We start from the raw sequence: 26254 nt of genomic DNA on the forward strand, positions 1-26254 counted from the left end.
GCTGCAGTGCATCCTGTGGATGGTACACACTGCAGCCACGGTGCGCCGGTAGTGAAGGGAGTGAATGTTTAGGGTGGTGGATGGGGTGCCAATCAAGCGGGCTGCTTTGTCCTGGATGGTGTTGAGCTTCTTGTAATGTAGCAATTCACAATAACGCCTTGTACTATTTTACTTTACTTCACTCTTGTCCATCAGTCTCACACATGAAGGAGAGATTTTAAAAAGTAGCAGAAGCATCTATTTGACAAATCTGTTTTTTATTGTACATGAATTGAGGGTTTGACCATTTTTTAATTCATTCTGGGGATGTGGGCATTGCTGGGGGAGTGCTCGGGTCTCTCCCCGAACCCTCCAGCCTGAAGCCCAGTCCATTTTGAGAGCCAGGCCACATTAACATGCCACCGGAGAGCTGGACCCGAACGGACATCCCACAGCAGCTCGCCACCTTGGAGCCAGAGACAACAAGGCCGGCGGATAGATATGTCAGGGGTGGTGCCGATCACAGTGGTGGGGAGCCCAGGGCAGCAGCCCATACCATTCTCATGGAACCCCGATGGCCCATCCCAAGCTGCCCTTGTACAACTGAGTGGTTTGCTAGGCAGCTAAGAGCCAACAATATTGGTGTGAAACTAGGGTCAATTATAGGCCAGACTGGGTAAGGATGGCAGGTTTCCTTCTCTAAAGGACATTAGTGAACCAGTTGGGTTTTTATGACAGTCCAACAAATTCGTAGTCATTTTTACTGATTTATTTCCAGATTTTTAAAAAACTGAATTGAAATTCTCTTAACTACTATGATGGGATTTGAACTCTGCATTACTAGTCCAGGTAACATAAATATTAGGCTAGAGTACTGCTAACTTGCAGTCTCTGTTGTAATGTAGCAAAGTCACCAATTTGCACACAGCAAGGTCCCACAAACAGTAATGAGAAGAATGATCAGGTAATTTGGTTTTGGTGTTATTGGTTGAGGGATAAATGTTGCCCAGGGAGAACTCCCCTGCTCTTCTTTGAACAGTGCCAATTTTTACATCTGCCTGAAAGGGCAAAGAGGGACTCGATTTAACATCTCACCCGAAAGACAGCACCTCCAACATTGCAGCACTCCCTCAGTACTGCACTGGGAGTGTCAGCCTAGATTATGTGTTCAAGTCTCTGGAGTGGGACTTGAACCCATGACCTTGTGATTCAGAGAGTGTTACCAATGAGCCAAGCTGACACTCAGGCTCCAGTAACAGAACCATTATGCTACAGTACCCATGGAATAAGCTGTTGCAGGTATTTCAAACATAGAAAATATGTTGTATAGGTAAGTTCAATCATATTCTTAGTTTATACATTAAGAAACTAACATCAGAGTCCGACCTCTCCCAGAAAGGATTTTGTATGTTTGGCCAAACGATTCCAATTCAGCAAATGTCTCTTAACCCAGAGTTGGGTGTAATGTTTTAGAGTTGGGGGTCTAAGGATATGGAGGAACTTCTACTAATTCATTCTATAAAAATAGCTGTAATTTCAGATGCTCAAAAAACAGGCTCTATTTTAATTCCCAGCAAGTTTTGGGTGGGTGGGGGAGGGGGTGGGGTGAGTGCAAAACTTACTCAATGGTGTAATGACGTGGAGATGCCGGTGATGGACTGGGGTTGACAATTGTAAACAATTTTACAACACCAAGTTATAGTCCAACGATTTTATTTGAAATTTACAAGCTTTCGGAGGCTTCCTCCTTCCTCAGGTAAATGTCAGGAACTCCTCGAAGCCTACGCATTTATAAATCACAGAACAATACATGGTGATTACAGATAGTCTTTGCAACTGCCCGTTGCCAAGGCAATCACCGTGTTCAGACAGAGAGGTGTTACCGACGGAGCCCCCGAATATACAGTCAACAAAAAAAAACAAACAGAAAAAAAAGAGAGGCAGAAACATCCGGAAGGCAGAGAAAGCCAGCAAATGACCCGTTATATTAAAAACAGATAGCTTTTGTTCGTTGGTGGGCTTACGTGTAGCGTGACATGAACCCAAGATCCCGGTTGAGGCCGTCCTCATGGGTGAGGAACTTGGCTATCAATTTCTGCTCGACGATTTTGCGTTGTCATGTGTCTCCAAGGCCGCCTTGGAGTACGCTTACCCGAAGGTCGGTGGCTGAATGTCCCTGACTGCTGAAGTGCTCCCCGACTGGGAGGGAACCCTCCTGTCTGGCGATTGTTGCGCGGTGTCCGTTAATCCGTTGTCGCAGCGTCTGCATGGTCTCGCCAATGTACCATTCTCTGGGGCATCCTTTCCTGCAACGTATGAGGTAGACAACGTTGGCCGAGTCACAGGAGTATGAACCATGCACCTGGTGGGTGGTGTCCTCTCGTGTGATGGTGGTATCTGTGTCGATGATCTGGCATGTCTTGCAGAGGTTACCGTGGCAGGGTTGTGTGGTGTCGTGGACGCTGTTCTCCTGAAAGTTGGGTAATTTGCTGTGAACGATAGTCTGTTTGAGGTTGGGTGGCTATTTAAAGGCGAGTGGTGGAGGTGTGGGGATGGCCATAGCGAGGTGTTCATAGTCATTGATGACATGTTGAAGGCTGCGGAGAACGTGGCGTAGTTTCTCCGCTCCGGGGAAGTACTGGACGACAAAGGGTACTCTGTTGGTTGCGTCCCGTGTTAGTCTTCTGAGGAGGTCTATGCAATGGTGTAAGTTAGAATCGCGGCCTCATCTGCATGTTGCTGGTCAGCTGCCTATCTGGGACATAATAATAGGACCCTGATTTTGCAAATATATGTGAGCTTCCGTTGAACTGCAGTGAGCAGTTGAAATGGTGGCCAGCGCCTTTACAGCAAGAACAGGGAGGTCAGTCACAATGCTCCATTTTAAAGGCCCCCTACCCCACCTCCACCAATGCCCCATTCCTGCCGGACGGGGTTGGTTAAAGTCGACTCCATTGGTCAAAAAGACAAACAAGAGAGGGATGTGGAAAGGCCATGACATTGGAGTGTTCCTGGGTTCAATCCTTGTAACCCAGACATATACTAAGCCCCTTTCTGGGAGTGGCTCTTGGTATTGCACAGGAATCGCTGGCGAGAGTTGTGCTATGTGTGTCTCCATAACTCTACTCTCTTAGTTTAGAAGGTGGCAGCGACTCCTACAAAAAGCACATGGCTCAGTCTACATGCGAGACAAGCAACCACATCAGAAACGTGGGATGCCCTGAACACAGAGTTTCCCTTCAATTACCTGTAGCTTCCAGATTAATTTGCAGTAATGATATCTGAATCATTAATCTTCTGCGTGATCATCATTGAAGAATTGGTGCGGACCATATGGCATTCAGCCCCTCGAGCCTGCTCTGCCATTCAATTAGATCGTGGCTGATCTGTACCTCAACTCCAATTAACTGCTGTAGCTCCATATCCCGTGATACTCTTACCTAACAAAAATCTATCTATTTCAGTCTTGATAACTTCAATTAACCCCCAGCATCCACAACCTTTTGGAGGGACAGCATTCCAGATTTATACTACTCTTTATGTGAAAAAGTGCTTCCTGATTTCCCTCCTAAATGGCCTAGCTCTAATTTGAAAATTAATACAACTCGGACTCCTGTTTGCTGATGAAAGATAATGACAGTGTTCCTTTGCAAGCATCACAAACAGTGCTTGAAAACTTGCAGACATTATTCTGCATGTCGGTATTGGAACTCCAATGATTGAATCAACACTGAAACCGTGCCGGGATCTTTACAAAGCAAAACTGGGTTGCATATGTCGCGAAGGGCATCCCATATTTCTGACGTGGTTGCTTGTCTCGCATGTAGACTGAGCCATGTGCTTTTTGTAGGAGTCGCTGCCACCTTCTCCACATCATAAGAGAATAGAGTTATGGAGACACACATAGCACAACTCTCGCCAGCGATTCCTGTGCAATACCAAGAGCCACTCCCAGAAAGGGGCTTAGTACCATATTGAGCTGATCCCAAAGACCTATGACTGCTTTGTTTATCTTCTTCTTAAAGCTGCTGCAAAAACACCTTCCTCATGACTATCGAGATTTATAGCCATTGCTGGAAGCCAGAGTCAGAAGCCCTCTTCAAAGCATTTGAGCTAAGCTGGTTAAAAGCAAATCTGGCAAAAATTTTCTTCACACAAAGGTTTCTGAAAATATGAAGCGCTCTCTCTCTCAGACACCCCCTGACACCTGTCACAGCACCTAAGGAAAGAATAAATAAAATGAGAGAATATACAGATTGTTTAAATTACATGAACAGTGTCCATTTGAAAGTAACCCTGTGGGATATTTTGTTAAAGCATCTCACAAGATTCTAATTTGTGGTATGACAGCCATGTGACTGCAGGTTAAATTCATATTTCCATTCTAAATGTTACTTATTATTATTGAGCAAACAACATAATGCCAGGTCGTAATCAATTTACGCAGGTGTCCTAGATCTACAAGTGGTTTGACATGTCACAAACACCATACGATCTTATACCTTTTCAACAGATCTTAGCTCAGTGCATTGTTGTATACCTCCATAACATAGGCCATCTCCACCGTGCCTCAGCTTATCTGCTGCTGAAACTCTCCTCCATGGTTTTGTTACCTTTAGACTTGACTATTCCAATGCTCTCCTGGCCTGTCTCCCACCTCCATAAACTTGGGGTCATCTAAAACTCTGTTGCCCATATCCTAACCTGCACCAAGTCACGCTCACCTATCACCCCTGTGCTCGCTGACCTACATTGACTCCCGACCCACCAATGCTTTGATTTTAAAATTCTCATCCTCCTATTCAAATCCCTCCATGGCCTCCCTATCTCTGCAACCTCCTCCAGCCTCTGCATTCCTCCAACCCTGGTTTATTATGGATCCCCCACTCCCTTCGCCCAACCATGGGTGGCTGTGTCTTTAGCCATCTAGGCCCTAAACTCTGCAATTCCCCCCCTAAACCGCTCCACCTCTCTCTCCCCCTTTAAAACTCTCCTTAAAATTTACCTCTTTGACTGAGCCTTTAGTCACCTATCCTAATGTCTCCTTCTTTGGCTAGGTGTAAATTTTTGTCTGATTACACGCCTGTGAAGTGCCATGGGATGTTTCCCTACGTTAAAGGTGCTACTTAAATGTAAGTTGTTGTTGCGCCATGTTATTTGTTTCTTAGCCGAAGCTTCCTGGTCTGCTATTTGTGGATATTTGCTTAGGTACTGGGCTGAAAAACTGTTGCTTTCTCCATCAGTGGCTTATAGAGAAAAACAAATGTACTTGTGTGCACTGGGTTGTTTGCAGACAAGTGGGGGTGTTCCAATTATTCTCTCCTTGTAAATGATTTAGCCAGTGTGACAGGATTGGCTGTGAATGCTCCCATGATGAATATCTTACTGAAACTAAGGGTGGAATTTTCTGAAGCTGCATACCAAACCATGAGCAGTGTACCTGCGATTCTCCAAAACTTCTGCCCTGTCAGTCACAGACCAAGAACTGAATGTCTACCACTGTCAATGAAACAGCATGGCCTGACCTTCAGAAGATGCAAGGGTGACAAATGGGAAGTAATCATTAAAAAAGTCACTAAGGATTCTTTCCCAGTAGAGGAGGCAACTTCAGCCTTTTGTTCTCAGTAACAAGTCTTAATGGAGGAATCAACTCAGCCAAATCTTCCTATTTATTATTTGCTTGTGAAATTTGATCCACTGTAGCTAAAAGTCCACTAACCTGAACGAGAGGCATTTGCATTTTCATCCGATTTTCTAACTGACCACGACCCTAAAAATAACCGTTTGTGATATTGTATTGGTATGACATTCCTCTGTTCACTATATTAATGCAGGCCTTAAGCACTTTATTTTCAAGGGATTAACACCTCAATTAAAACAGCAAATAGAGGACTGTCATAACAGTGTGTTAAGTGTTCACCTGTTAATATTACTAACAGCAGATCTAAGGTTAAAAATATAAGTATATGATTAAGAGTCAAATTTCACCATTGCTATCATGTGTATGAACATAGTGAGGTCTTTTAGGAACAGGAGTAGGCCACTCAGTTCCTCGAGCCAGTTCTGCCATTTAATGAGATCATGATTGATCCACCCGCCTTGGTGGTTAATACCCGTGGTTAGCAAAAATCTATTGATCTCAGATTTATAATTATTAATTGATCTATCATCTATTGCTTTTTGTGGGAGAGAGTTCCACACCTACCACCCTTTGCGTGAAGAAATGTTTCATAACTTCTCTCCTGAATGGCCTGGCTCTGATTTTAAGGTTATGTCCCCTTGTCCTAGACTCCCCCACCAGCAGAAAAAGTTTCTCTCTCTCTCTACCCTATCAAGTCCTTTCAAAATCCTAAAAACCACAATCAAATCAACCCTTAACCTTCTATATTCCAGGGAATACAAGTCTAGTTTATGTAACTTCTCCTCATAATCTAACCCTTGGAGCCCTGGTTACATTCTGGTGAATCTGCATTGCACTCCTTCCAAAGCCAATGTATCCTTTCTAAGGTGCAGTCCAGAACTGTACACAGTACTCCAGATGTGGTCTAACCAGGGCTTTGTATAGCTGCAGCAAAACTTTCTCCCCTTTATATTCTAGCGCTCCAGATATAAAGGCTCACATTCCACTGGCCTTTTTGATTATTTTTTATGCCTGACCACTACATTTTAATGATCTGTGTACATGGACCCCTAAATCTCTTTGGACCTCCACTGTTCCTAGCTTTTCATCATTTAAAAAATACTCGGATCGATCCTTTTTTGGTCTAAAATGGGCAACCTCACACTTACCTGTGTTGAAATCCATATGCCACAGTTTTGCTCACTCACTTAATCTATCAATGTCTCTTTGTAATTTTATGCTTCCATCTACACTACTTACTATGCCACCAATCTTTGTATCATTAGCAAACTTGGATATATGGCTCTCTATTGTGTTATCTAAGTCTTTAATAAATAGTGAATAATTGTGGCCCAGCACAGATCCTTGTGGGACACCACTAGTCACTTCCTTCCAATTTGAGTACATACCCATTATCCCTACTCTCTGTCTTCTACCGCCTAACCAATCTCCTAACCAGGTCAATAATTTGCCTTCAATTCCATGAACTTTAATTTTAGCTAACAGTCTCTTATGTGGAACCTTATCAAATGCTTTCTGGAAGTTCATATAAACTACATCTTTAGACATTCCCCTGCGTCTACTACTTTAGTTACTTCCTCAAAAAATTCAATTAGGTTTGTTAGACATGACCTACCCTTTACAAATCCATGTTGGCTCTCTCTAATCAGCTCAAATTTCCCTAAGTACCCAGACACGCTGTCCTTAATTATAGATTCCAATAACGTTCCCACAACAGATGTTAGACTAACAGGTCTATAATTTCCTGGTTTCTCTCTCACACCTTTCTTAAATAGCAGAGTTACATTTACAATTTTCCAATCTAAAGGGACAATTCTTGAATTGAAAGAGCATTGGAAGATTATGGTTAAAGCATCTGCAATTTCCTCACCTACTTCCTTTAAAACCCTGGGGTGGAAACTATCAGATCCTGGAGATGTGTCAGTACCATCATTTTTTCTAATACTGTTTTCTTGCTTACGTTAACTTTAGTGAGTTCCAGTCCTTGATTCATTATTAGTTTCCCTGGACTGTCAGGTATATTATCCTCTTTCTCTACTGTGAAGGCTGACACAAAGTAATTATTCAACAAGTCTGCCATTTCCTTATTTTCATTTCCAATATTACCCACACCTGTTTTTAAAGGGCCCACATTACCCTTGACTGCCCTTTCTCTTCTAATATAATTGTAAAAAATTTTTGTGTTAATCTTGATATTCTTCGCAAGTTCCTTTCCATATTCCCTTTTTGCAGCTCTTACTATCTTCTTTGTCGTCCTTTGCTGTTCTTTATATCTCTCCCACTCCCCTGGATCTACTCTAATTCTTTGCACTTTTGAATGCTCTTTCCTTTAGTTTTATGTTCTCTCACCTCTTTTGTCGACCATGGCTGTTCTATTTGGTAAGAACTCTTGCCCTTAGGGGTATATACTGGGTCTGTATTAAGCTAAATTATTTTTTGAACACCTCCCACTGTTCATCTGTAGTTTTACCCGATCACAGCTTTGACCAGTTTGCTGTCGTCAGTCTTAGTCTCATCCCACTAAAGTTAGCCTTACCGAAATCTAGAATCTTAGGAACTGTATTAAGTTTCTCCTTTTCAAACCTAACATTGAATTCAATCATATTATGATCACTATTAGTTAATAATCTAACAGTAAGGGAACATATATCTGGGTCTGGCTCATTAATCATTACTACACCTAGTGCAGCCTGTCCTCACTGAAAACAGAGATTAGGAATAAACAGGTCTTTTTCAGGTTGGTAGACTGTGACTAGTGGGGTACCCCAGGGATCGGTGCTTGTGCCCCAGTTATTCACAATCTATATCAATGATTTGGATGAGGGGACCAAATGCAATAATTCCAAGTTTGCTGATGACACAAAACTAGGTGGAATGTGAGTTGTGAGGAGGATGCAAATGGGCTTCAAGGGAATATAGACAGGCTAAGTGAGTGGGCAAGAACATGGCAGGTGGAATATAATGTCGAAAAATGTGAAATTATCCACTTTGGTAGGAAAAACAGAAATGCAGAGTATTTTTTAAATGGTGAGAGATTGGGAAATGTTGATGTTCAAAGGGACCTGGCTGTCCTTGTACATGAGTCACTGAAAGCTAACATGCAGGTGCAGCAAGCAATTAGGAAGGCCTTTATTACAAGAGGATTTGAGTACAGGAGTAAAGATGTCTTACTGCAATTATATTGGGCCTTGGTGAGACCACACCTGGAGTATTGTGCACAATTTTGGTCCCCTTACCTAAGAAAGGATATACTTGCCATAGAGGGAGTGCAATGAAGGTTCACCAGACTGATTCCTGGGATGGCGGGATTGTCGTATGAGGAGAGATTGAGTAGACTAGGCCACTAGGCCTGTATTCTCTGGAGTTTAGAAGAATGAGAGGTGATCTCATTGAAACATACAAAATTCTTACAGGGCTCGACAGGATAGATGCAGGGAGGATGTTTCCCTTGGCTGGGGAGTCTAGAACCAGGGGTCAAAGTCTCAGAATAAGGCGTAGGCCATTTAGGACTGAGATGAGGAGAAATTTCTTCACTCAGAGGGCTGTGGAGGCTCAGTCATTGAGTACATTCAAAACGGAGGTCGATAGATTTCTAGATATTGAAGACATCAAGGGATATGGAGATAGTGCAGGAAAATGGCGTTGAGGCAGAAGATGAGCCATGATCTTGATGAATGGCGGAGCAGGCTCGAGGGGTCGGATGGCCTACTTCTGCTCCTATTTCTTATGTTATTATGTTCTTGTTGGTCCTAGAACATATTGCTCCAGAAAACTATCTTGAATGCACTCAAGAAATTCACTACCTTTCTGACTTGAGCTACTCTGCTCTTTCCAATCTATACGAAAATTGAAGGCCCATTAAAATGACTCTGCTTTTGCTACAAGCCCCTCTAATCTCTGAATAAATACATTCAGCCATTTCATTGCTGCTGTCAGGAGGACTGTAGATAATTCCCATTACAGTTTTAAGTCCTCTCTTATTCCTCAATTTTAATCATAGCTGATTGCTTTGCCTTATCTATATCTTCTCTTACTAATGTTGTAATAGTATCCTTAATCAATAAGGCTACCCCTCTTCCTCTTCCAATTTCCCTATTCTTTCTTCAGACCTTATAACCTGGAATATTTAACTCCCAATCGTGACCAGCTTGCAGCCATATCTCAGTAATGGCCACCATGTCATATTCTGTAAGCTGCATTTAAGCCTCTAATTCACTCAATTTATTTCTTATACTCCTGTATTAGTATATAAAACTCTTATTCGGGCAAGAGACCCTAACCTATCCTTCTGCCTTGATGGTGTCTTTCACACACCGTTTAATTTAACACCTTTCCCATTTGTCACTCCTGCTGTTAGTTATTTTACCATTTGTGACCTGAACTCTGCATTTATCCCTTTTTTTAATCTTTGAACTATCATTTTTACTATTGTTCCTGACTGAGTCCTCCCTCCAATTTATTAGTTTAAAGTCCTTTTTACCACCCCATTTATCTTTTCCACTAGGACCTTGGTCCAGCCCGGTTCAGGAGTAGCCCGTCCCAATGGTACAGCTCCCTCCTGTCCCAGTACTGGTGCCAGTGTCCCCTCCTTCCCACGCCACTCCTTTAGTCACGTGTTCACCTTCCTGATCTGCTTGTCCCCATTCCAATTAGCATGTGGCTCAGGTAATAATCCTGAAATTACCACCCTTGAGGTCTTGTTTTTTAATTTAGCTCCTAACTTCTGATGCTCCCTCAGCAGGACCTCCTCCCTTTTCTTCCCTCTGCCATTGGTCCCGACATGAATCATGATAACTGGATCTTCCCCCTCCCTTTCCAAGTTCCTTTCCAGCCTCATCGAGATATCCCTTACCCTGGCACCAGGTAGGCAACACAACCTTCGGAGCTCTCGATTGTGGCTGCCGAAGATACTATCTATCCCCCTAATTATTGAATCCCCTATTACTTCTACATTTCTATTCTGTTCCACTGCCCTTTGGACAGCCCTCTGCTCCATGGTGCCTGGGTCAGCATTGTGGCGGTCTTTTTCCTTATCCTGTTGGAGAGGACCAGTGTCTGCGGGACCTCCTCCACTATCTCCCCTCATTTCCCCCTACCCTGCTGACTGACAGTCACACTCTCCTCTTCTTGCACCTGTGCTTTCCTCTGAAGTGTGACCGTACTCTGGAGAAAACTATCCATCCCTATTCCTCCCTCTCCCTTATGTGTCGGAATATCTCTAACTCGCACTCCAATTCAAGGACTCAGAGCTGGAGAGTCTCAAGTGAAAGACATTTCCTGCAGATGTGGCAATCCGGGCCAGTCTCGCTGTCCACAGACTCCCACATATCACAGTCCTGCACATAGCCTGCACTGCTATTTCTAGTTTTTTAAAATGTATTTATTTATTAGTAGTAATTTAATTCTAGGTATAACAGAATTACTTGAGATCTAGATTATATTTAGTAGATGGGATTTAACTTGATTTTAGATTTATTTGTAACTAATTAGTTTTGTTTTTTGTTTATTAACTTCTTTATTTTAGTATCCCCATGACTCTTATTGATATTTATACATACCAGATTTTTATTTAATGCAATATGGATCCCATTAATGTTGGTATCCTCTATTTAGTTAATTTTAATTTGATCCCTTTAGATCTAATTAATTACTCTGATTTATAAAAGATTTCCCAAGAGACAATAGGGCCGATTTTAATTCCCCCTGCCCAGCGGAAACAAGTGCAGTCTCTGTGCAACCTTGCAGCCCGAAATCATGAGCAGTAGGACTGCTGCTTTCTTCCTTCTTTACAGCTGGGAGTCCTGACCTCATCCATCTTTAGCAGGCCAGTCAATAGACATTTCTGTCACGATGCGCTCTTGAATTTCCCACCCACACGTTGCATTTCAGAACAAATATTCAGTGAGCAGGAATTGAAAACACCCTACCTTGATATAACTATCAATCTGATGCAGAAGCTGTTTCTCATCTTTGTACTCAATCACTTTAACTCCCAGCATCTTCAGTTCTTTTCCTTCCTCAGGGGATAGAGCTTTTGGTGGATTGAATATGATAACATCAATTTCATCAGAATTTTGTGCTACAGTGATACGAAGTGGAAGTTTATCTTTCTTGGCTGGGAATGAATACTGTAAAAAAAAGAGATCTGGTTGGTGAATTGTATATCTCCTTCTATTTACACAACCATTTTAACCTGACCTGGCCTGGTTCAGTGAACCTTAATGAATCAAAATTTACAATGCCATATATTTATGCATATATAAATATTAAGAAAGATGTAAAGAACTTGCATTTCTATAGTGCCTTTCACATCCTCAGGACATCCCAAAGCGTTTCACAGCCAATGAATTAATTTTGAAGTGCAGTCACATGCTTTGTTGCACGCTGCCCCAAGATGTAACACCACCCCCTCTCTTGCTGGTGCCAGGATTGGCGATAAGTGAGGAAGGAGGGAGGGAAATCTGGCTGTAAGATGGATCTGGTGATAAAGTGGATTCGACGTTAGGGAGGTGATCTGGCAGGGGGGGGGGGGTGGATCTGATGGTAGGAGATCTGGCAGTAGGGTGGGTTTGATAGTGAAGGATCCAGCAGTAGGGTGGGGATCTGGCAGTACTGTAGATCTGATGGTAGAGGGTCTAGTGGTATGGTGGATCTAGTGTTAGGGGACATGGCGGCAGGGCGGGGGACATGGCGGCAGGGCGGGGGACATGGCGGCAGGGCGGGGGACATGGCGGCAGGGCGGGGGACATGGCGGCAGGGCGGGGGACATGGCGGCAGGGCGGGGGACATGGCGGCAGGGCAGGGGATACAAAATAGGCTAAAGGCACAAAGCAGAGAGTAACGGTGAACGGTTGTTTTTCAGACTGGAGGGAAATGTGCAGTGGTTCCCCCAGGGGTCAGTATTACGAAAACTGCTTTTTTTGATATATATTAAAGATTGCAGATGACACGAAACTCGGAAATGTAGTAAACAGTGAAGAGGAGTTCAGGAGGACATAGATTGGTAAAATGAGCAGATACATGGCAGATGAAATTTAATGCACAGAATTGTGAAGTGATTCAATTTGGTAGGAAGAATGAGGAGAGGCACTAGAAACTAAATGGTACAATTTTAATGGGGGTGCAGGAACAGAGTCACCTGGGGGTGTACATACACAAGTCTTTGAAGGTGGCAGGACAAGTTGAGAAGGCTGTTAAAGAAGCATTGGGGTCCTTGGCTTTATAAATAGAGGCATAGAGTACAAAAGCAAGGAAACTATGCTAAACCTTTATAAAACATGCGTTAGGCTCCAGCTGGAGTACTGTGGCCAATTCTGGGCACCACACTTTAGGAAGGATGTCAAGCCCTTAGAGAGGGTGCAGAGGAGATTTACTAGAATGGTACCAGGGATGAATTCAGTTACATGGAGAGACTAGAGAAACTAGGATTGTTCTCCTTAAAGCAGAGAAGGTTAAGGGGAGATTTGATAGGTATTCAAAATCATGAAGGGTTTTGATATAGTGAATAAGGAGAAACTATTTCCATTGGCAGAAGGGTCGGTAACCAGAGGACACAGATTTAAGACAATTGTTAAAAAGACCAGAGATGACATGAGAATTTTTTTTTATGCAGTTAGTTGTTATGATCTGGAATGCACTGCCTGAAAAGGTGGTGGAAGCAGATTCAATACTAACTTTCAAAAGGGAATTGGATAAATGCTTGAGTGGAAAAAAATTTGCAGGGCTATGGGGAAAGAGTAGGGGAGTGGGACTAATTGGATAGCTCTTTCTAAGAGCCAGCACAGGCACGATGGGCCGAATGGCCTCCTGCTGTACTGTATCATTCTATGATTCCACGATAAATCTCGAACGGTCATTGACCTGAAACATTAACTCTGTTTCTCCCTCCACAGATGCTGCCTGACCTGCTGAGTGTTTCCAGCATTTTCTGTTTTTAATTTCAGATTTCCAGCATATTTTGTTTTTGTTCCTTTCAAAGCTGCCTTTTTTCTTAGCTAAATTGTTAATGCATTTAAATGGCTTTGCATTAAGCAAAAATAAAGTAAATTCATTCTTGCGTATGTACCCTCGTCCCTCCCCTCCCCCACGCAGAGAGACACGATCTGAGATCAGCTAATTCAGACGAAATGATGAAACAGACCTGGGACTTTTCTGACCTACATGAGGCTCACTGATGCACCAGGCAGTACACTTATGCAGTGAGCAAAGCTCCCAAACTAAAAGGACAGCCGAATGAAACGTACCTTTATGATCTTGAAACATCCATTTACAAATGTTCCTTTAGGCTTCTGCTTGATCTTTCTCAGACTGAGGACTGGCACCTCTTCTATTGCTTTGATCGCATTGTTTGCTAATTTGACGATTTGTGAGCCTTTGGTCACCTCCATCACCCCATTTGAAAACTTAAAGTTGGTGATCTGAACAATGGCCCCTTTGCAAAATTCCTGCTGTTTTCGGTTATACACTTTCACTTGAACGGTGTCATTTACGTCCGCTATTGTTGCGTGGAAAATCTTCATTTTTTTTTGTTGTTGGTTTTTGTAATTGTGGGTCAACTTCTCAATAATCTTCCCTCTGACGGTCAGATCCTTCTGATACTCATTTTCATTTAATACTGTTGATTTTAGTTTCCTTAAAGTAATGATGTGAGGTACAGATACCTGTGTGAAATACAATCCATCGACTGGTAAGTTTATAAACAACTCCAGCACTCCTTTCCATCAGTTCCTCTTTTAAACTGCTAATTTGCCTTAAACAAAGAACCCACTTCTAATGGCCTAGTGCATAAAATCACCACTTGGTATAACATTAAGCAATAGAAAAGAGAAGGTTGTGATTTATACTGGGTTAGTTGATCTCAGGCAGAGACGCTGCAATTGGCCATTCCGCTTCTGGGATGGGTAGAGGAAATCAATCAGGATTCTTGCTCCTGATCACCTTCAGTGAGGACTAGAATGGACTTGGTCACCAATAATCTGCTGACGCTCACTGTCTAAGTTGACTGAATATTGACTGTTTGGGTGAGATTCTGGATAGCTTGACACCCAGGAGTCAGCATCTTTGTGGGGCAGGGGTGGCTGTTGGGCTGGGATTATAAAAAATCCCATAAAAAGGACTGCAAGTACTTTTCCAAGACTGACTAATTATTGAAAAATATCAGAAGAAATTAGAACCAATTATTCCCATTTCTGATACAGCGGGTCAGACGCTGTTCCTCTGGGACCTGGGCTCAAATCCATCCCAGACAGAGGGGAATGAAGGGCTCCTGGATATGAATGTGGAACTTGCTTCCACATGGAATGGTTGAGGCGAATAGTAGAGATGTATTTACGAGGAAGCTATATAAGAACACGAGGGAGAAAGGAATAGAAGGATATGTTGATAGGGTGAGATGAAGTAGGGAGGGAGAGGGCTCATAGAATCATAGAAAGTTACGGCACAGAAGGAGGCCATTTGGCCCATTGTGTCCATGCCGGCCGAGAAGGAGCTATCCAGCTTAATCCCACTGTCCAGCACTTGGCCCGTAGCCCTGTAGGTTACGGCACTTCAAGTGCACATCCAAGTACTCTATAAATGTATTGAGGGTTTTTGCCTCCACCACCCTTTCAGGCAGTAAGTTTCAAACCCCCACCACCCTCTGGGTGAAAAAAATTCTCCTCAGCTCCCCACTAATCCTTCTACCAATTACTTTAAATCTATGCCTCTGGTCACTGACCCCTCTGCTAAGGGAAATAGGTCCTCCCTATCCACTCAATTAAATCTCCCCTCAGCCTCCTTTGTTCCAAAGAAAACAACCCCAGCCTATCCAATCTTTCCTCATAGCTAAAATTCTCCAGCCCTGGCAACATCCTCGTAAATCTCCTCTGTACCCTCTCTAGTGCAATCACATCTTTCCTATAATGTGGTGGCCAGAACAGTACATAGTACTCAAGCTGTGGCCTAACCAATGTTTTATACAGTTCTAGCATAACCTCCCTGCTCTTATATTCTATGCCTTGGCTAATAAAGGAAAGGATCCCGTATGCCTCTTTAACCACCTTATTTACTTGTCCTGCTACCTTCAGGGATCTACGGACGTGCACTCCAAGGTTTCTTTGATCCTCTACACCCCACAGTATCCTCCCATTTATTGTGTACTCCCTTTCCTTGTTTGCTCTCTCCAAATGCATTACCTCACACTTCTCTGGATTGAATTCCATTTGCCACTTTTCTACCCACCTGACTAGTCCACTGATATCTTCCTGCAGTCTACAGCTTTCCTCCTCACTATCAACCACACGGCCAATTTTTGTATCATCTGCAAACTTATTGATCAAGCCCCCCACATTCAAGTCCAAATCATTAATATATACCACAAAAAGCAAGGGACCTAGTACTGAGCCTTGCGGAACCCCACTGGAAACAGCCTTCCAGTTACAAAAACACCCGTCAACCATTACCCTTTGCTTCCTGCCACTGAGCCAATTTTGGATCCAACTAGCCACTTTCCCTTGGATACCATGGGCTTTTACTTTTTTGACCAGTCTGCCATGTGGGACCTTGCCAAAAGCCTTGCTAAAATCCATGTACACTACATCAAGCGTGTTACCCTCATTGACCCTCCTTGTTATTGCCTCAAAAAATTCAATCAAGTTAGTCAGACAGAACCTTCCCTTATCAAATCCATGCTGGCTGTCATTGATTAACCCTTGCCTTTCTAAATGACGATTTATGCTGTCCCTCAGAATTGATTCCAATAATTTGCCCTCCACCGAGGTTAGACTGGCCTATAATTATTCGGTCTATCTTTTTCTCCCTTTTTAAACAACGGTACAATGTTAGCAGTTCTCCAATCCTCCAGCACCACGCCTGTATCCAGGGAGGATTGGAAAATGATGGTCAGAGCCTCTGCTATTTCCTCCCTTGTTTCTCTTAACAGCCTGGGAAACATTTCATCTGGGCCTGGCGATTTATCTACTTTCTAAGATGCTAAACCCTTTAATACTTCCTCTCTCACTACGTTTATCCCATCCAATATTTCACGCTCCTCAACTACAATCTCTGCATCGTCCCTCTCTTTTGTGAAGACAGACGCAAAGTATTCATTAAGAATCATACCCACATCTTCCACCTCCACACATAAATTACCTTTTTGGTCTCTAATAGGCACTACTCTTTCCTTAGTTATCCTCTTGCTCTTTATGTACTTATAAAACATTTTTGGGTTTTCTCCTGTGGAGCATAAACACTGACATAGATCAGTTGGGCTGAATGGACTGTTTCTGTAATTCTATGATGGGGAACTGGGTGGTGCAGTGGGTCAGACACTGTCCCTCTGGGACCTGGGCTGAAACCCAGCCAGACAGAGGGGAATGAGGGCTCCTGGATCTGATGGGGGACCGGTGGTGCAGTGGGTCAAGCACTGACCTTTCATCCTCTGGGACCTAAGCTCAAATTCAGCCCAGAGAGAGGGGAGTGAAGGGCTCATCTATCTGATGGGGGATTGATTGGTACACAGAGTCACACAGTGTCCTTTCCCACCTGGCAAATCCTGTCAAATGTAAACTTTCTAAATAAAATGAGATTGGGGCAGTCCTAATCCAGTTCATTGGCGTGCAGCTCTTCATTCGGTACTAATGAGAGAATCTCACTAAAAAAGCCTGGAACGAGAAGCAGATGTTTGAAATGACACTCTGAGGCAGTCTGGGCAGCCGCTCTTGTATAGGGTAAAAGCTACATTTTGCCCTCTGTAAAGTTTCCCTTTCCTATCACTCAAGTCATTGTCGATGTCATTGATAATGGTCACAACTGAAAAATACTCATGTCTTCAGAACACCCACATTTATCATCTGGTTGATCACAAATATTTACTGAAAACATATTTTACGGTAAATGGTTCTGCGGTTTGATACTGTGGAAAAACCAGACTCCCGAGAATAGCAATTATGCAAATCTTGAAACTGGGCACAAAGTTGAAGGGTATTGGGAAGGAGGGGGGAATGGAGGAGGGGGTGGAGGATGTTTGGATGATTGGTGGGGGGAACAAACCCCAGAGCTAGTTTTGATGCTTCGCGCATGCTAGAATTGGTTTCCCAGCTCCACAGTGGAAGCGGAAGGTTAGGGGCCCAAATGCTGCTCAGTTGGCGGGGTAGGGGGGGGGCAATTGTCAATGAGTGCGGTGGGAACAGGGGCTGTTCAGCTGCTTGTTAGGGTGGGGAGAGGATGGGGTGGTTTGCTGCTCAGTGAAGGGGGCTTGGGTCCGGGGGGGGGGGCGGTGAGAGTTGATATTCAGTGGGTCAAGGGTCACAATGCTGCTCAGTGGTTGAAGGTCACAATACTTCTCAAGGAAAACGAACGGTACTCTTTTTAGCCTAGGGCTAAATGCCCAAATGACACTATGCAGGGAAGGTAGCGAGAAGCCGGTAGGGAAAAGAACTTTGACTCAGGAGGTTAGTGAGTGGACGATTAGACTGGACAGGGGACGAGGGGTCTGCCAAATGCAGTGGACCCACGGAAAGAACAGAGAGGAATGGGGTTGCTGATGAGGAGGGTGACCAAGTAGCGCTATGGGTCAAGCAGGCACAAATGCAGGCAGCCCGGCGGGCTTAAGGGGTGGGTGAGTGGAGTAATGAAGCAACACCACCTATAGGCACTAGCACTACTCACGTTTATAATACATTTTCCCACTGAGATGGAAGTGGACTTTCATCCACGGATGATATCGGACTTTTCAATATGCTGAAACTAGAATTACATGGAATTACAGAGAATTTACAGCACAGAAACAGGCCATTAGGCCTAACTGGTCTGTGCCGGTGTTTATGCGCCACACGAGCCTCCTCCCACTTTACTCCATCTCATCCTATTAGCAAAACCTCTATTCCTTTCTCCCTCAAGTACTTATCTAGCTTCCCCTTAAATGCTATTCGCCACAACCACTCCATGTGGTAGGAAGGTCCGCATTCTAACCACTCTCTGGATTCCTTATTGGATTTATTAGTGACTTTTATATTTATAACCCCTCATTTTGGATTCCCCACAAGTGGAAACACGATGTTGCGATGCACTCTGCGATTTTAATATATATTGTACATGCGCCAACAGATCTGCACAGTAATGGGGACCTCATAAAAGCAAAACTGACTTCCCTTCATGAATTCTGGGCCCACAAAGTTTAAATACCTCTTAAGTGTCCTAAATGGGTAGAATTAAAAGTTTCCTGGAGCTTGTTGGCAATAAATGGATTAAACCTGTTTCAGGAATAATAACTGTTGTAATGGTAGGGCGTTGGGGAGAGTTATAGAACAAAGAGATCTCGGAGTACAGGTTCATAGCTCCTTGAAAGTGGAGTCACAGGTGGATAGGGTGGTGAAGAAGGCATTCAGCATGCTTGGTTTCATTGGTCAGAACATCGAATACAGGAGTTGGGATGTCTTGTTGAAGTTGTACAAGACATTAGTAAGGCCACACTTGGAATACTGTGTACAGTTCTGGTCACCCTATTATAGAAAGGATATTATTAAACTAGAAAGAGTGCAGAAAAGATTTACTTGGATGCTACTGGGACTTGATGGTTTGACTTACAGGGAGAGGTTGGATAGACTGAGACTTTTTTGCCTGGAGAGTAGGAGGTTAAGGGGTGATCTTATAGAAGTCTATAAAATAATGAGGGGCATAGATAAGGTAGATCGTCAAAATCTTTTCCCAAAGGTAGGGGAGTCTATAACGAGGGGGCATAGATTTAAGGTGAGAGGGGAGAGATACAAAAGGGTCCAGAGGGGCAATTTTTTCACTCAAAGGGTGGTGAGTGTCTGGAACGAGCTGCCAGAGGCAGTAGTAGAGGCGGGTACAATTTTGTCTTTTAAAAAGCATTTGGACAGTTACATGGGTAAGATGGGTATAGAGGGATATGGGCCAAGTGCAGGCAATTGGGACTAGCTTAGTGGTATAAACTGGGCGACATGGACATGTTGGGCCGAAGGGCCTGTTTCCATGTTGTAAACTTCTATGATTCTATAATTCTAATAATATTGTTACCCTATTACTAGTAGATATTACAGCATTAATACTGCTAATATATACACAGCTACTAGATCTGTCTGGTCAGTACACAGATATATGTTGCCAGCCTGTGATACCAGATCGAGTTCTTTACCAACGGACTGGAAACCTGTCATCCTGTTTTCAACTCGGGAGGTAAAAGTTGCATGGTTGGGTTCTACTTATTTTAACACGCTATGTAAAGAATTGCAACATAAAGTAATGTGAAAATCAAAACATAATCTGAAATCAGCAATAATACATAAAGTAATCAGAAACAATAAAGTATTTAAATGCTGAGAAATTCACCAAGTCCCTGGAGAAAAATCGATTAGTCAAAATTTCAAATTGGATGGCTGGTAGATATCTTTAATCAGCTGACAATAATTCCAGCATAATAGACATTTGATCCATTCTCAGTCTTGAACCTTTAATACCTTAAATGGTTGCCAGTATATTACTATTCATGACCGAACTTGTTGCTTACAGTGAAATCATTTCATTGCAGATTCAGCATAAAAGACACTAACAAGTTTAACAAAGTCAGTGAGGTCTACTCACTGACTTTCTTCAACAAATCTTTAGAGGCAGATTTTGGATTCAATTCCCTGGGCAAGTTAGAAGGATTGTAACAGGGTCCACAACAGGCCAATATGGATAAACATAACAAAGTGATGAGATGCTGAGCCATTAGGACCAGTAAAATTCAAGGTTGGATTACTGCTGCTCTCATCGGTATTTTGGTGGGGGCTACCTTTGGTGGTAGCTTCCCAAGCCAGGGATTGTAAATTCAACCTGTTATCCAATGTCCCCCCTGCTGGAAATTCTCTGGTGCCATGTGGAGAGGCATGTGGATTGTAATACTGATGCTCTTTATAGTAGAAAAGCTTGTCACTCTGAAAAATAGCCATGTGGGCAAACTACCAGAGTGCTGCTGGCACTTAAAGAACCATCAGAAGAAGACTTCAGTATTTGTGGGGAGGAAAGGGCAATGCTTTTAAAAAGAAAACACTGCAGTGTTTTGTGTAAACTTCTGAAGCCTTTAATCTGTATATTTTTAATTCCACATTATGTCTTTCTGTTTAGAAAATGATTTTGAAGTGTTATGTTGAGTCAGTTTTGCAGACTTCCAAGAAGTACAGAGGAGGACAATAATTGAGAAGTGTGACCGGTATTTAAAGGTCCAAATTTCCTTTCCATCTCACATTTCTAGAGCAGGGCATCAACATATCAAGCAGGGTCCCTTGGGTCTCTAGCTACAAGTTTCCAACATCGATACAGATGAGAAAGACCATTCATCCCACCTTGACTGATCCATCCAGAAAGAAACAAATTTCCCTATCACAGTTATCTATTTATTTCTTAAATAATTCCAGGGTTTTCGCCTCCACTGTCCTCCTCGAAAGTCCAGTGCATGTATTGTTCACGCTTTGTATGAGGAACTTCATGACCTCAGTCCTAAATTTACCTTTTAGTAGTATGAACTGTGATCCCTCCTCCTATTATCAAGGTGGAATTTGAAGCAGTGTTCCAGATCTACCTTTTCTATACCATTAACTTTGTTGTAAATCTCTAGTAGGTCTCCTCTCAGTCACCTCCTTTCAAGACAGTGCAGTTTAGAATTCTATTTGCTTGCCTGATTGCTGCTTTACAATTGTCAGTCATGTTGTTAGTGGAGCCTACTAAAACACCAATGCCTCTTTTCACTTCAATCTTAGCTGTATCAACACATTCCCTATCATCGCTTACTTTGGACACAATCTTTGATGATACTAGTACTAGACCTTTCTTGGCACTTCAAGTTTCATAGCTACAAATATGTATTTACATACTATTAATATTGCTCACAGTTAAATCATTAAAATTGTAATGAATGATACCTTTGCTGTTGCGCCAGTTTTTAGTTTCTTTGCATCTTGCTTTTGCGGTGATTTCAGCCGCGTATCCTGTGATGCTTTGCGTTTTATTGGACCTGTAATACAACAGGTGTTATCACTACTGGAACATAGGAACCGGAGTAAGTCGCTCTGCAAATCACACTGGTACCTCCATTTTGGTAGCTTTCTTTTTAATCCCAATTGCCTCTTTTTTTCCCCATATCGCTTGGTGCACTAACTTCTAAAGTAAGACACTTCACTGATTTTTATCTATGGCAGTGTGCCCACATTCTCACAACCCTTTGTGTGAAAAAGCTTTTCCTTGATTTGCTTTTAAAAGGCTTAACTCAAATACTAAGTTTATGTCTCCTTGTTCTGGATTCCCCTACTGGAAGGAAGATTTGGCACTGATCTACCCCGTCAGTTCCTTTTATTATTTTAAGGACAGGGATCAGAATCTTGCTTAACCTCCTCAAACAAGTTCACCCAGCCTCTCATCATAGCTCAGTCCTTTCATCCCAGCTATCATCCTGATGAAAGATTGTAAGGGCTTTCTCCAAGGCCAGTATACCCTTCAAAAGGTGACCCAAAACTGGATAGCATGTAATATTTTAAATAGAAATAAAACTAAGTACTACCATAAATATGACCTGATAAGAACCAAAACTTGTCTTCTGAGCTGCCCTTCTCGCAGCTAACCATGTCTCCCATAATCATAATTTCCATAAACCGGACCTTGGTTTTAGAATATGCCTATGATGGTATGTTGAAGAATATGGAAGCCAAGTTCTTTTTTCTCTCTAATTGTTTTTCAGTTAAATGGACGAGGATATTACAGATATTCTGTGCTGTTCATGCCATGATCGCTAATTTGTTAAACAACTGGTTGCACAATGCTTGTACTGCTGTCTCTACAGCCTTTGCAGGTTTTGTAGAGGGAGCACTATAGGGACAAAAGCACAAATGCTGACCAGTGATGTTTAGATATATAACATTAATTTAGTGATCATAGCTGTACTGTACTTGTAAAATTTCTTATTAATCGGACGGAGGCCCTTTATTGGATGAAGTACAAACTTGTTTCACTGTATTAATTTTGACACAACAATATTAGGTGTCATGAAAGTAAACATGGAGGAACCATGCAATCTTAATGCACAGAAGAAGGTAATTTAGCCAAATACGTCTGTGCTACCTCTTTGCGAGATGAAGTTTAACTTTTTAAATCACTGGGACAGGTTTGCTCTGGTCGCTACATGTAGCAATGCCATAAATAAATTCCTTATGTGCTCTTCAAGGCTATCTCTCCGTGTTCACCTGGCTACATGTTTTCATTGCCACTTCATATCCGATCTCAGTCATCCATCTCCCAGTCTCGATTGTCCTTAAAACCCATCTCCTTGACATTAACTCCTGGTCCCCAATAATAACGGGGAGGCGAGGTGGGGGGGGGGGGGGGGGGGGGGGTGGAGATTTAGCAGTCGGGAAACCTGGAAATACGGGTTTCCTGGAGGAAATTAAATTTCCCGAGGCATGGTAAACCTGGCTGGCCAGCGTCAAGTCGTCTCTAGTTGGCCTCAGTATATGTCAATGAACAATTAGCCTCTAATTGAGGCTAGATTAAGTTAGACCTTAAAGGGATACACCAGTTACATACACTTTAGCCGCAGAGTAATACAATGTACATTACATGGTACAGACAAGGCGATGGTGCTGCTCCCTAGTATTGGAGGATTATTACTAGGGAAGTATAGAAAAACTTGTGCTCCGATATTTACGGGGAGGGAGCGGGGGGTGGAGAGGGGTTGTAGCGGCTGAGAAACCAGGAAGTGCGGGTAACGCAGAAGTTCCGCAGGATTTGATAGCAGGACATCATTTGAATTTTTTGTCTCCAATTCCTGGCCAGCAGCCAGCCAGCTTGAGAGGCTGATGGGTGGGAAGGCCTGCAGCACAAGGCCACAGCCCGGCAGCGGAGTGGAGGGATGAAGAGATCACGTGTCAGGCTTTGGATCACGGGTCAGAATGGGGGGGGGGGGGTTCCTTTGGATTGCGGGCCTGGGAGGGGGGGCGGATGGCGGAGGCGGGAGGCAGATTGCGGGGGCGGATGGCGGAGGCGGGAGGCAGATTGCGGGGAAGGAGGCAGGTTTGCTTGGGGTCCCGGGTGGAAGCACTCCTGCTCGTCCTGGCCCACAAGCAGCGCTGGAAAGTGCTGATGGATCTGACCGTTCTTGCCTCCCTCCAGGTGCTGGGTTTCCCGAGCCCATGGAAACTCGGCCTGCAGCCGTTAAATGTAAAACTCCGGTAAAATTTGAGGCACACAACCTCATTAAAATATTCAAATTACTGACCCACCTTTTGAGAGCAGGATAGTCGCCTGCCCCCCAACCGACCTCTGTTAAAACCAGAAGTGGGCGCATTGGAGGTGGGTTGAGTCGGGTTTCAGATTTTTGAAATTTTAAGCTCTGCCCCTCTCTGGAGGTTAAAATTCCCCTCGAGTCTTGAAAGGAAGTAATGAGAAAGGAATCTGAGCTTTGACCACCTCTGCTACAGCATGCTGTAGCCATGGCTGTTGGTACACTGTGCAGAATCCATCAGCCACAGCACAGAACAATTATAATGAAGAACATGATGTCATCATGCGGAATAGCAGTACTTACCAATCTTGATTGGAAGAAGATCATTACGAGGTATTTTTGATAAAGCCTTTTCCACAACCTTGATTGCCGGTTGGGTAGTATAGTAAGCAAATAATGTGTTCACAAGCTCCACTGGCGACTTGTCTTTTAGCATCCCTCTGGGAATTTTTATTTTCTTATCCTCTTCTTCCAGATAAAAAATAAGTTTTTCATATTCCTTGGGTGTCAGTTCTTCGAGTGTGGTTAACATTTTTGCCATTCCTGAATCACAGTGCACTACTTTAAGAACACAATATAAAACTTGCATAAAGAGGGAAAGTGGAATAAAGAAAGTAACTTACATAGCACCTTATCTGATTTCTCTGAAACATCGCAACGTGCTTCTGATACACTGAAGTGCACTCACTGTTATGTAGGCAAATGCCCACAGCAAAATTCCACAATCAGCAATGAGAAGAATGAGCAGTTAATCTGCTTTTTGTATTGCTGGTTGAGGGAGGCATGTTGGTCAGGAGACCTGGAGAACCCTCCTGCTCGTCTTCCAATAGTGTCACAGGATCTTTAACATCCACCTAACAGGCAAATGGAGCATCAGTTCAATGTCATCCCAAGGATAACACCACCAATAATGTAGCACACCCTCACTAATGCACTGGAGTGTCAACCGAGATTATGTGCCCAAATCTTGGAGCAGGATTTGAAACCACAGCCTTCTGTTTTCGGGCAGAAGTGCTCCCGACTGAGACAAACTGAAAGGAATTAATAAATAAAAAAATAAAACAATGAATGAACATTTAAAAAATAATTTTATTATAACTTTGTAGGTCTGTGTTTGAACTTGATATAGAAATGCCAGACAGCCAACCTGCCACTAGGCCTTTGTTGATGCAACTCAATTAGTTGCTGGAAGATCTACAAACAGCAATTTGGGTTTGAGGGTGCGGTTGTATCGCTACTTTTGCATCCATCATGGGGTTTGACATTTCATGGAGTAAAACATGTCACACTGGGTTTAAAAAGTGCTCAAGTGATTTGCACTCACTGAGATGTTATGAATCTTTGGAGAGTGTTGGCATTCTTGCCTGCCCTTGCAAAGCATTTGAAACTTAATAGGGTTGATATCAACTTCACGTGGGAGTGGGCGGCAATCCCATGTGGCAGTCTTCGTCAGAGGCCTGGCAGGTTTTAACCGAGCGGTGGTGCAGGGAATTAAGATCGGATGGCCCAGTGGACACCCACCATCACCAAGCGAAGGCTGCTAGTTCGGGAGGGTGGGTGTTGCAATGGTCTCACGGCTGCGGGGGTGGGGGAGTCCTGGACAGCAGAGGCCCAGCCTGGGGGAATATTGGGTCCCCTTGTTATGGATTCCCCCACCAGAGAAAACAGCTTCTCTGTATCTACCCTATCAAATCCTTTTATCATTTTAAACACCTCAATTAGATCATCCTTCAACCGTCTAAACTCAAGGGAATACAAACAATTTAAGCAATAACAGTATTATTTTCACTTATAAAATTTCACAAAAATATAAACTTATTATTTAATAAGTTACTGTGCAATTTTTATGTCTTTACTTTTACTTTCATTTCCTGAATGCTTGTTGGTTTTGGCGTGCAAAAAACATTTGCAATTTGGCGCCTTCTTAACGCAGTGCTAACCACCTGATTGTAGCAGGGATAAGCTTCCAACTTACATGGTACTTACTTGCAGCAAAGGGGAAAAGTCTTCAACTCCTTTAAAAAAATAAAACCAAGTTTCACTAAGTTCTGCTCACAGCGCTCACTGTGCAGCTCCCCAACTTGAACCTTATAAAGGAGGAGGTTCTCTTGACTACCATCAACCGTGTCAGCCAATGAGTTGGAGGTGAGGTGGCACTTGGAGTCACTATATGCAGCCCTAAATCTATGCTCAGTTTCAAATTAGTTAACGCTTTCAATGCCAAGTTCTGTCAGAAGATTACTTCTTCTAATTATTATTTTTAATAATGCCTGTAATTTCCAGGAAAGTCATTTTGCCTATCCCCCACTGGAACTGTGGCAGTGTGGGATATAGGTTTTCCCTTATGCACAGATGCTGACACCTTTGGAAAGCCTGAAGTCATC

At 43.1% G+C, this 26254-nt stretch overlaps 1 protein-coding gene across 3 annotated transcripts; it reads right to left on the reverse strand.

Annotated features, from left to right (window-relative positions):
- Positions 1-3838: 3838 nt before the first annotated feature.
- LOC137325071 (interferon-inducible protein AIM2-like) lies at positions 3839-25951 on the reverse strand. Of its 3 annotated transcripts, none has more exons than XM_067989767.1 (6): positions 25857-25951; positions 24174-24413; positions 21520-21611; positions 13864-14280; positions 11548-11748; positions 3839-4198 (listed from the first exon to the last, which is right to left on the reverse strand). In XM_067989767.1, the coding sequence occupies exons 2-6, from the start codon at positions 24409-24411 to the stop codon at positions 4190-4192; spliced, it is 957 nt and encodes a 318-aa protein (XP_067845868.1). In that variant the 5' UTR covers positions 24412-24413; positions 25857-25951; the 3' UTR covers positions 3839-4189. The 3 variants fall into 3 exon arrangements, with proteins under 3 accessions (XP_067845868.1, XP_067845867.1, XP_067845869.1); XM_067989766.1 differs by having other exon boundaries at positions 24174-24431; XM_067989768.1 differs by having other exon boundaries at positions 25846-25951.
- Between the last annotated feature and the right edge of the window lie 303 nt (positions 25952-26254).

The sequence above is a fragment of the Heptranchias perlo genome, chromosome 9 (genome assembly GCF_035084215.1).
Source record: "Heptranchias perlo isolate sHepPer1 chromosome 9, sHepPer1.hap1, whole genome shotgun sequence".
Taxonomy (NCBI): domain Eukaryota; kingdom Metazoa; phylum Chordata; class Chondrichthyes; order Hexanchiformes; family Hexanchidae; genus Heptranchias; species Heptranchias perlo.

Excerpts from the sequence above, each read along its gene's own strand:
- LOC137325071 (XM_067989767.1), bottom strand. The coding sequence starts at position 24,411 with ATGGCAAAAATGTTAACCACACTCGAAGAACTGACACCCAAGGAATAT. Across the intron at positions 14,281-21,519 it reads AAACTGGCGCAACAGCAAAG|GTATCTGTACCTCACATCAT; the intron begins GTATCATTCATT and ends TATTTCACACAG. Across the intron at positions 11,749-13,863 it reads GATGTTTCAAGATCATAAAG|TATTCATTCCCAGCCAAGAA; the intron begins GTACGTTTCATT and ends TTTTTTTTACAG.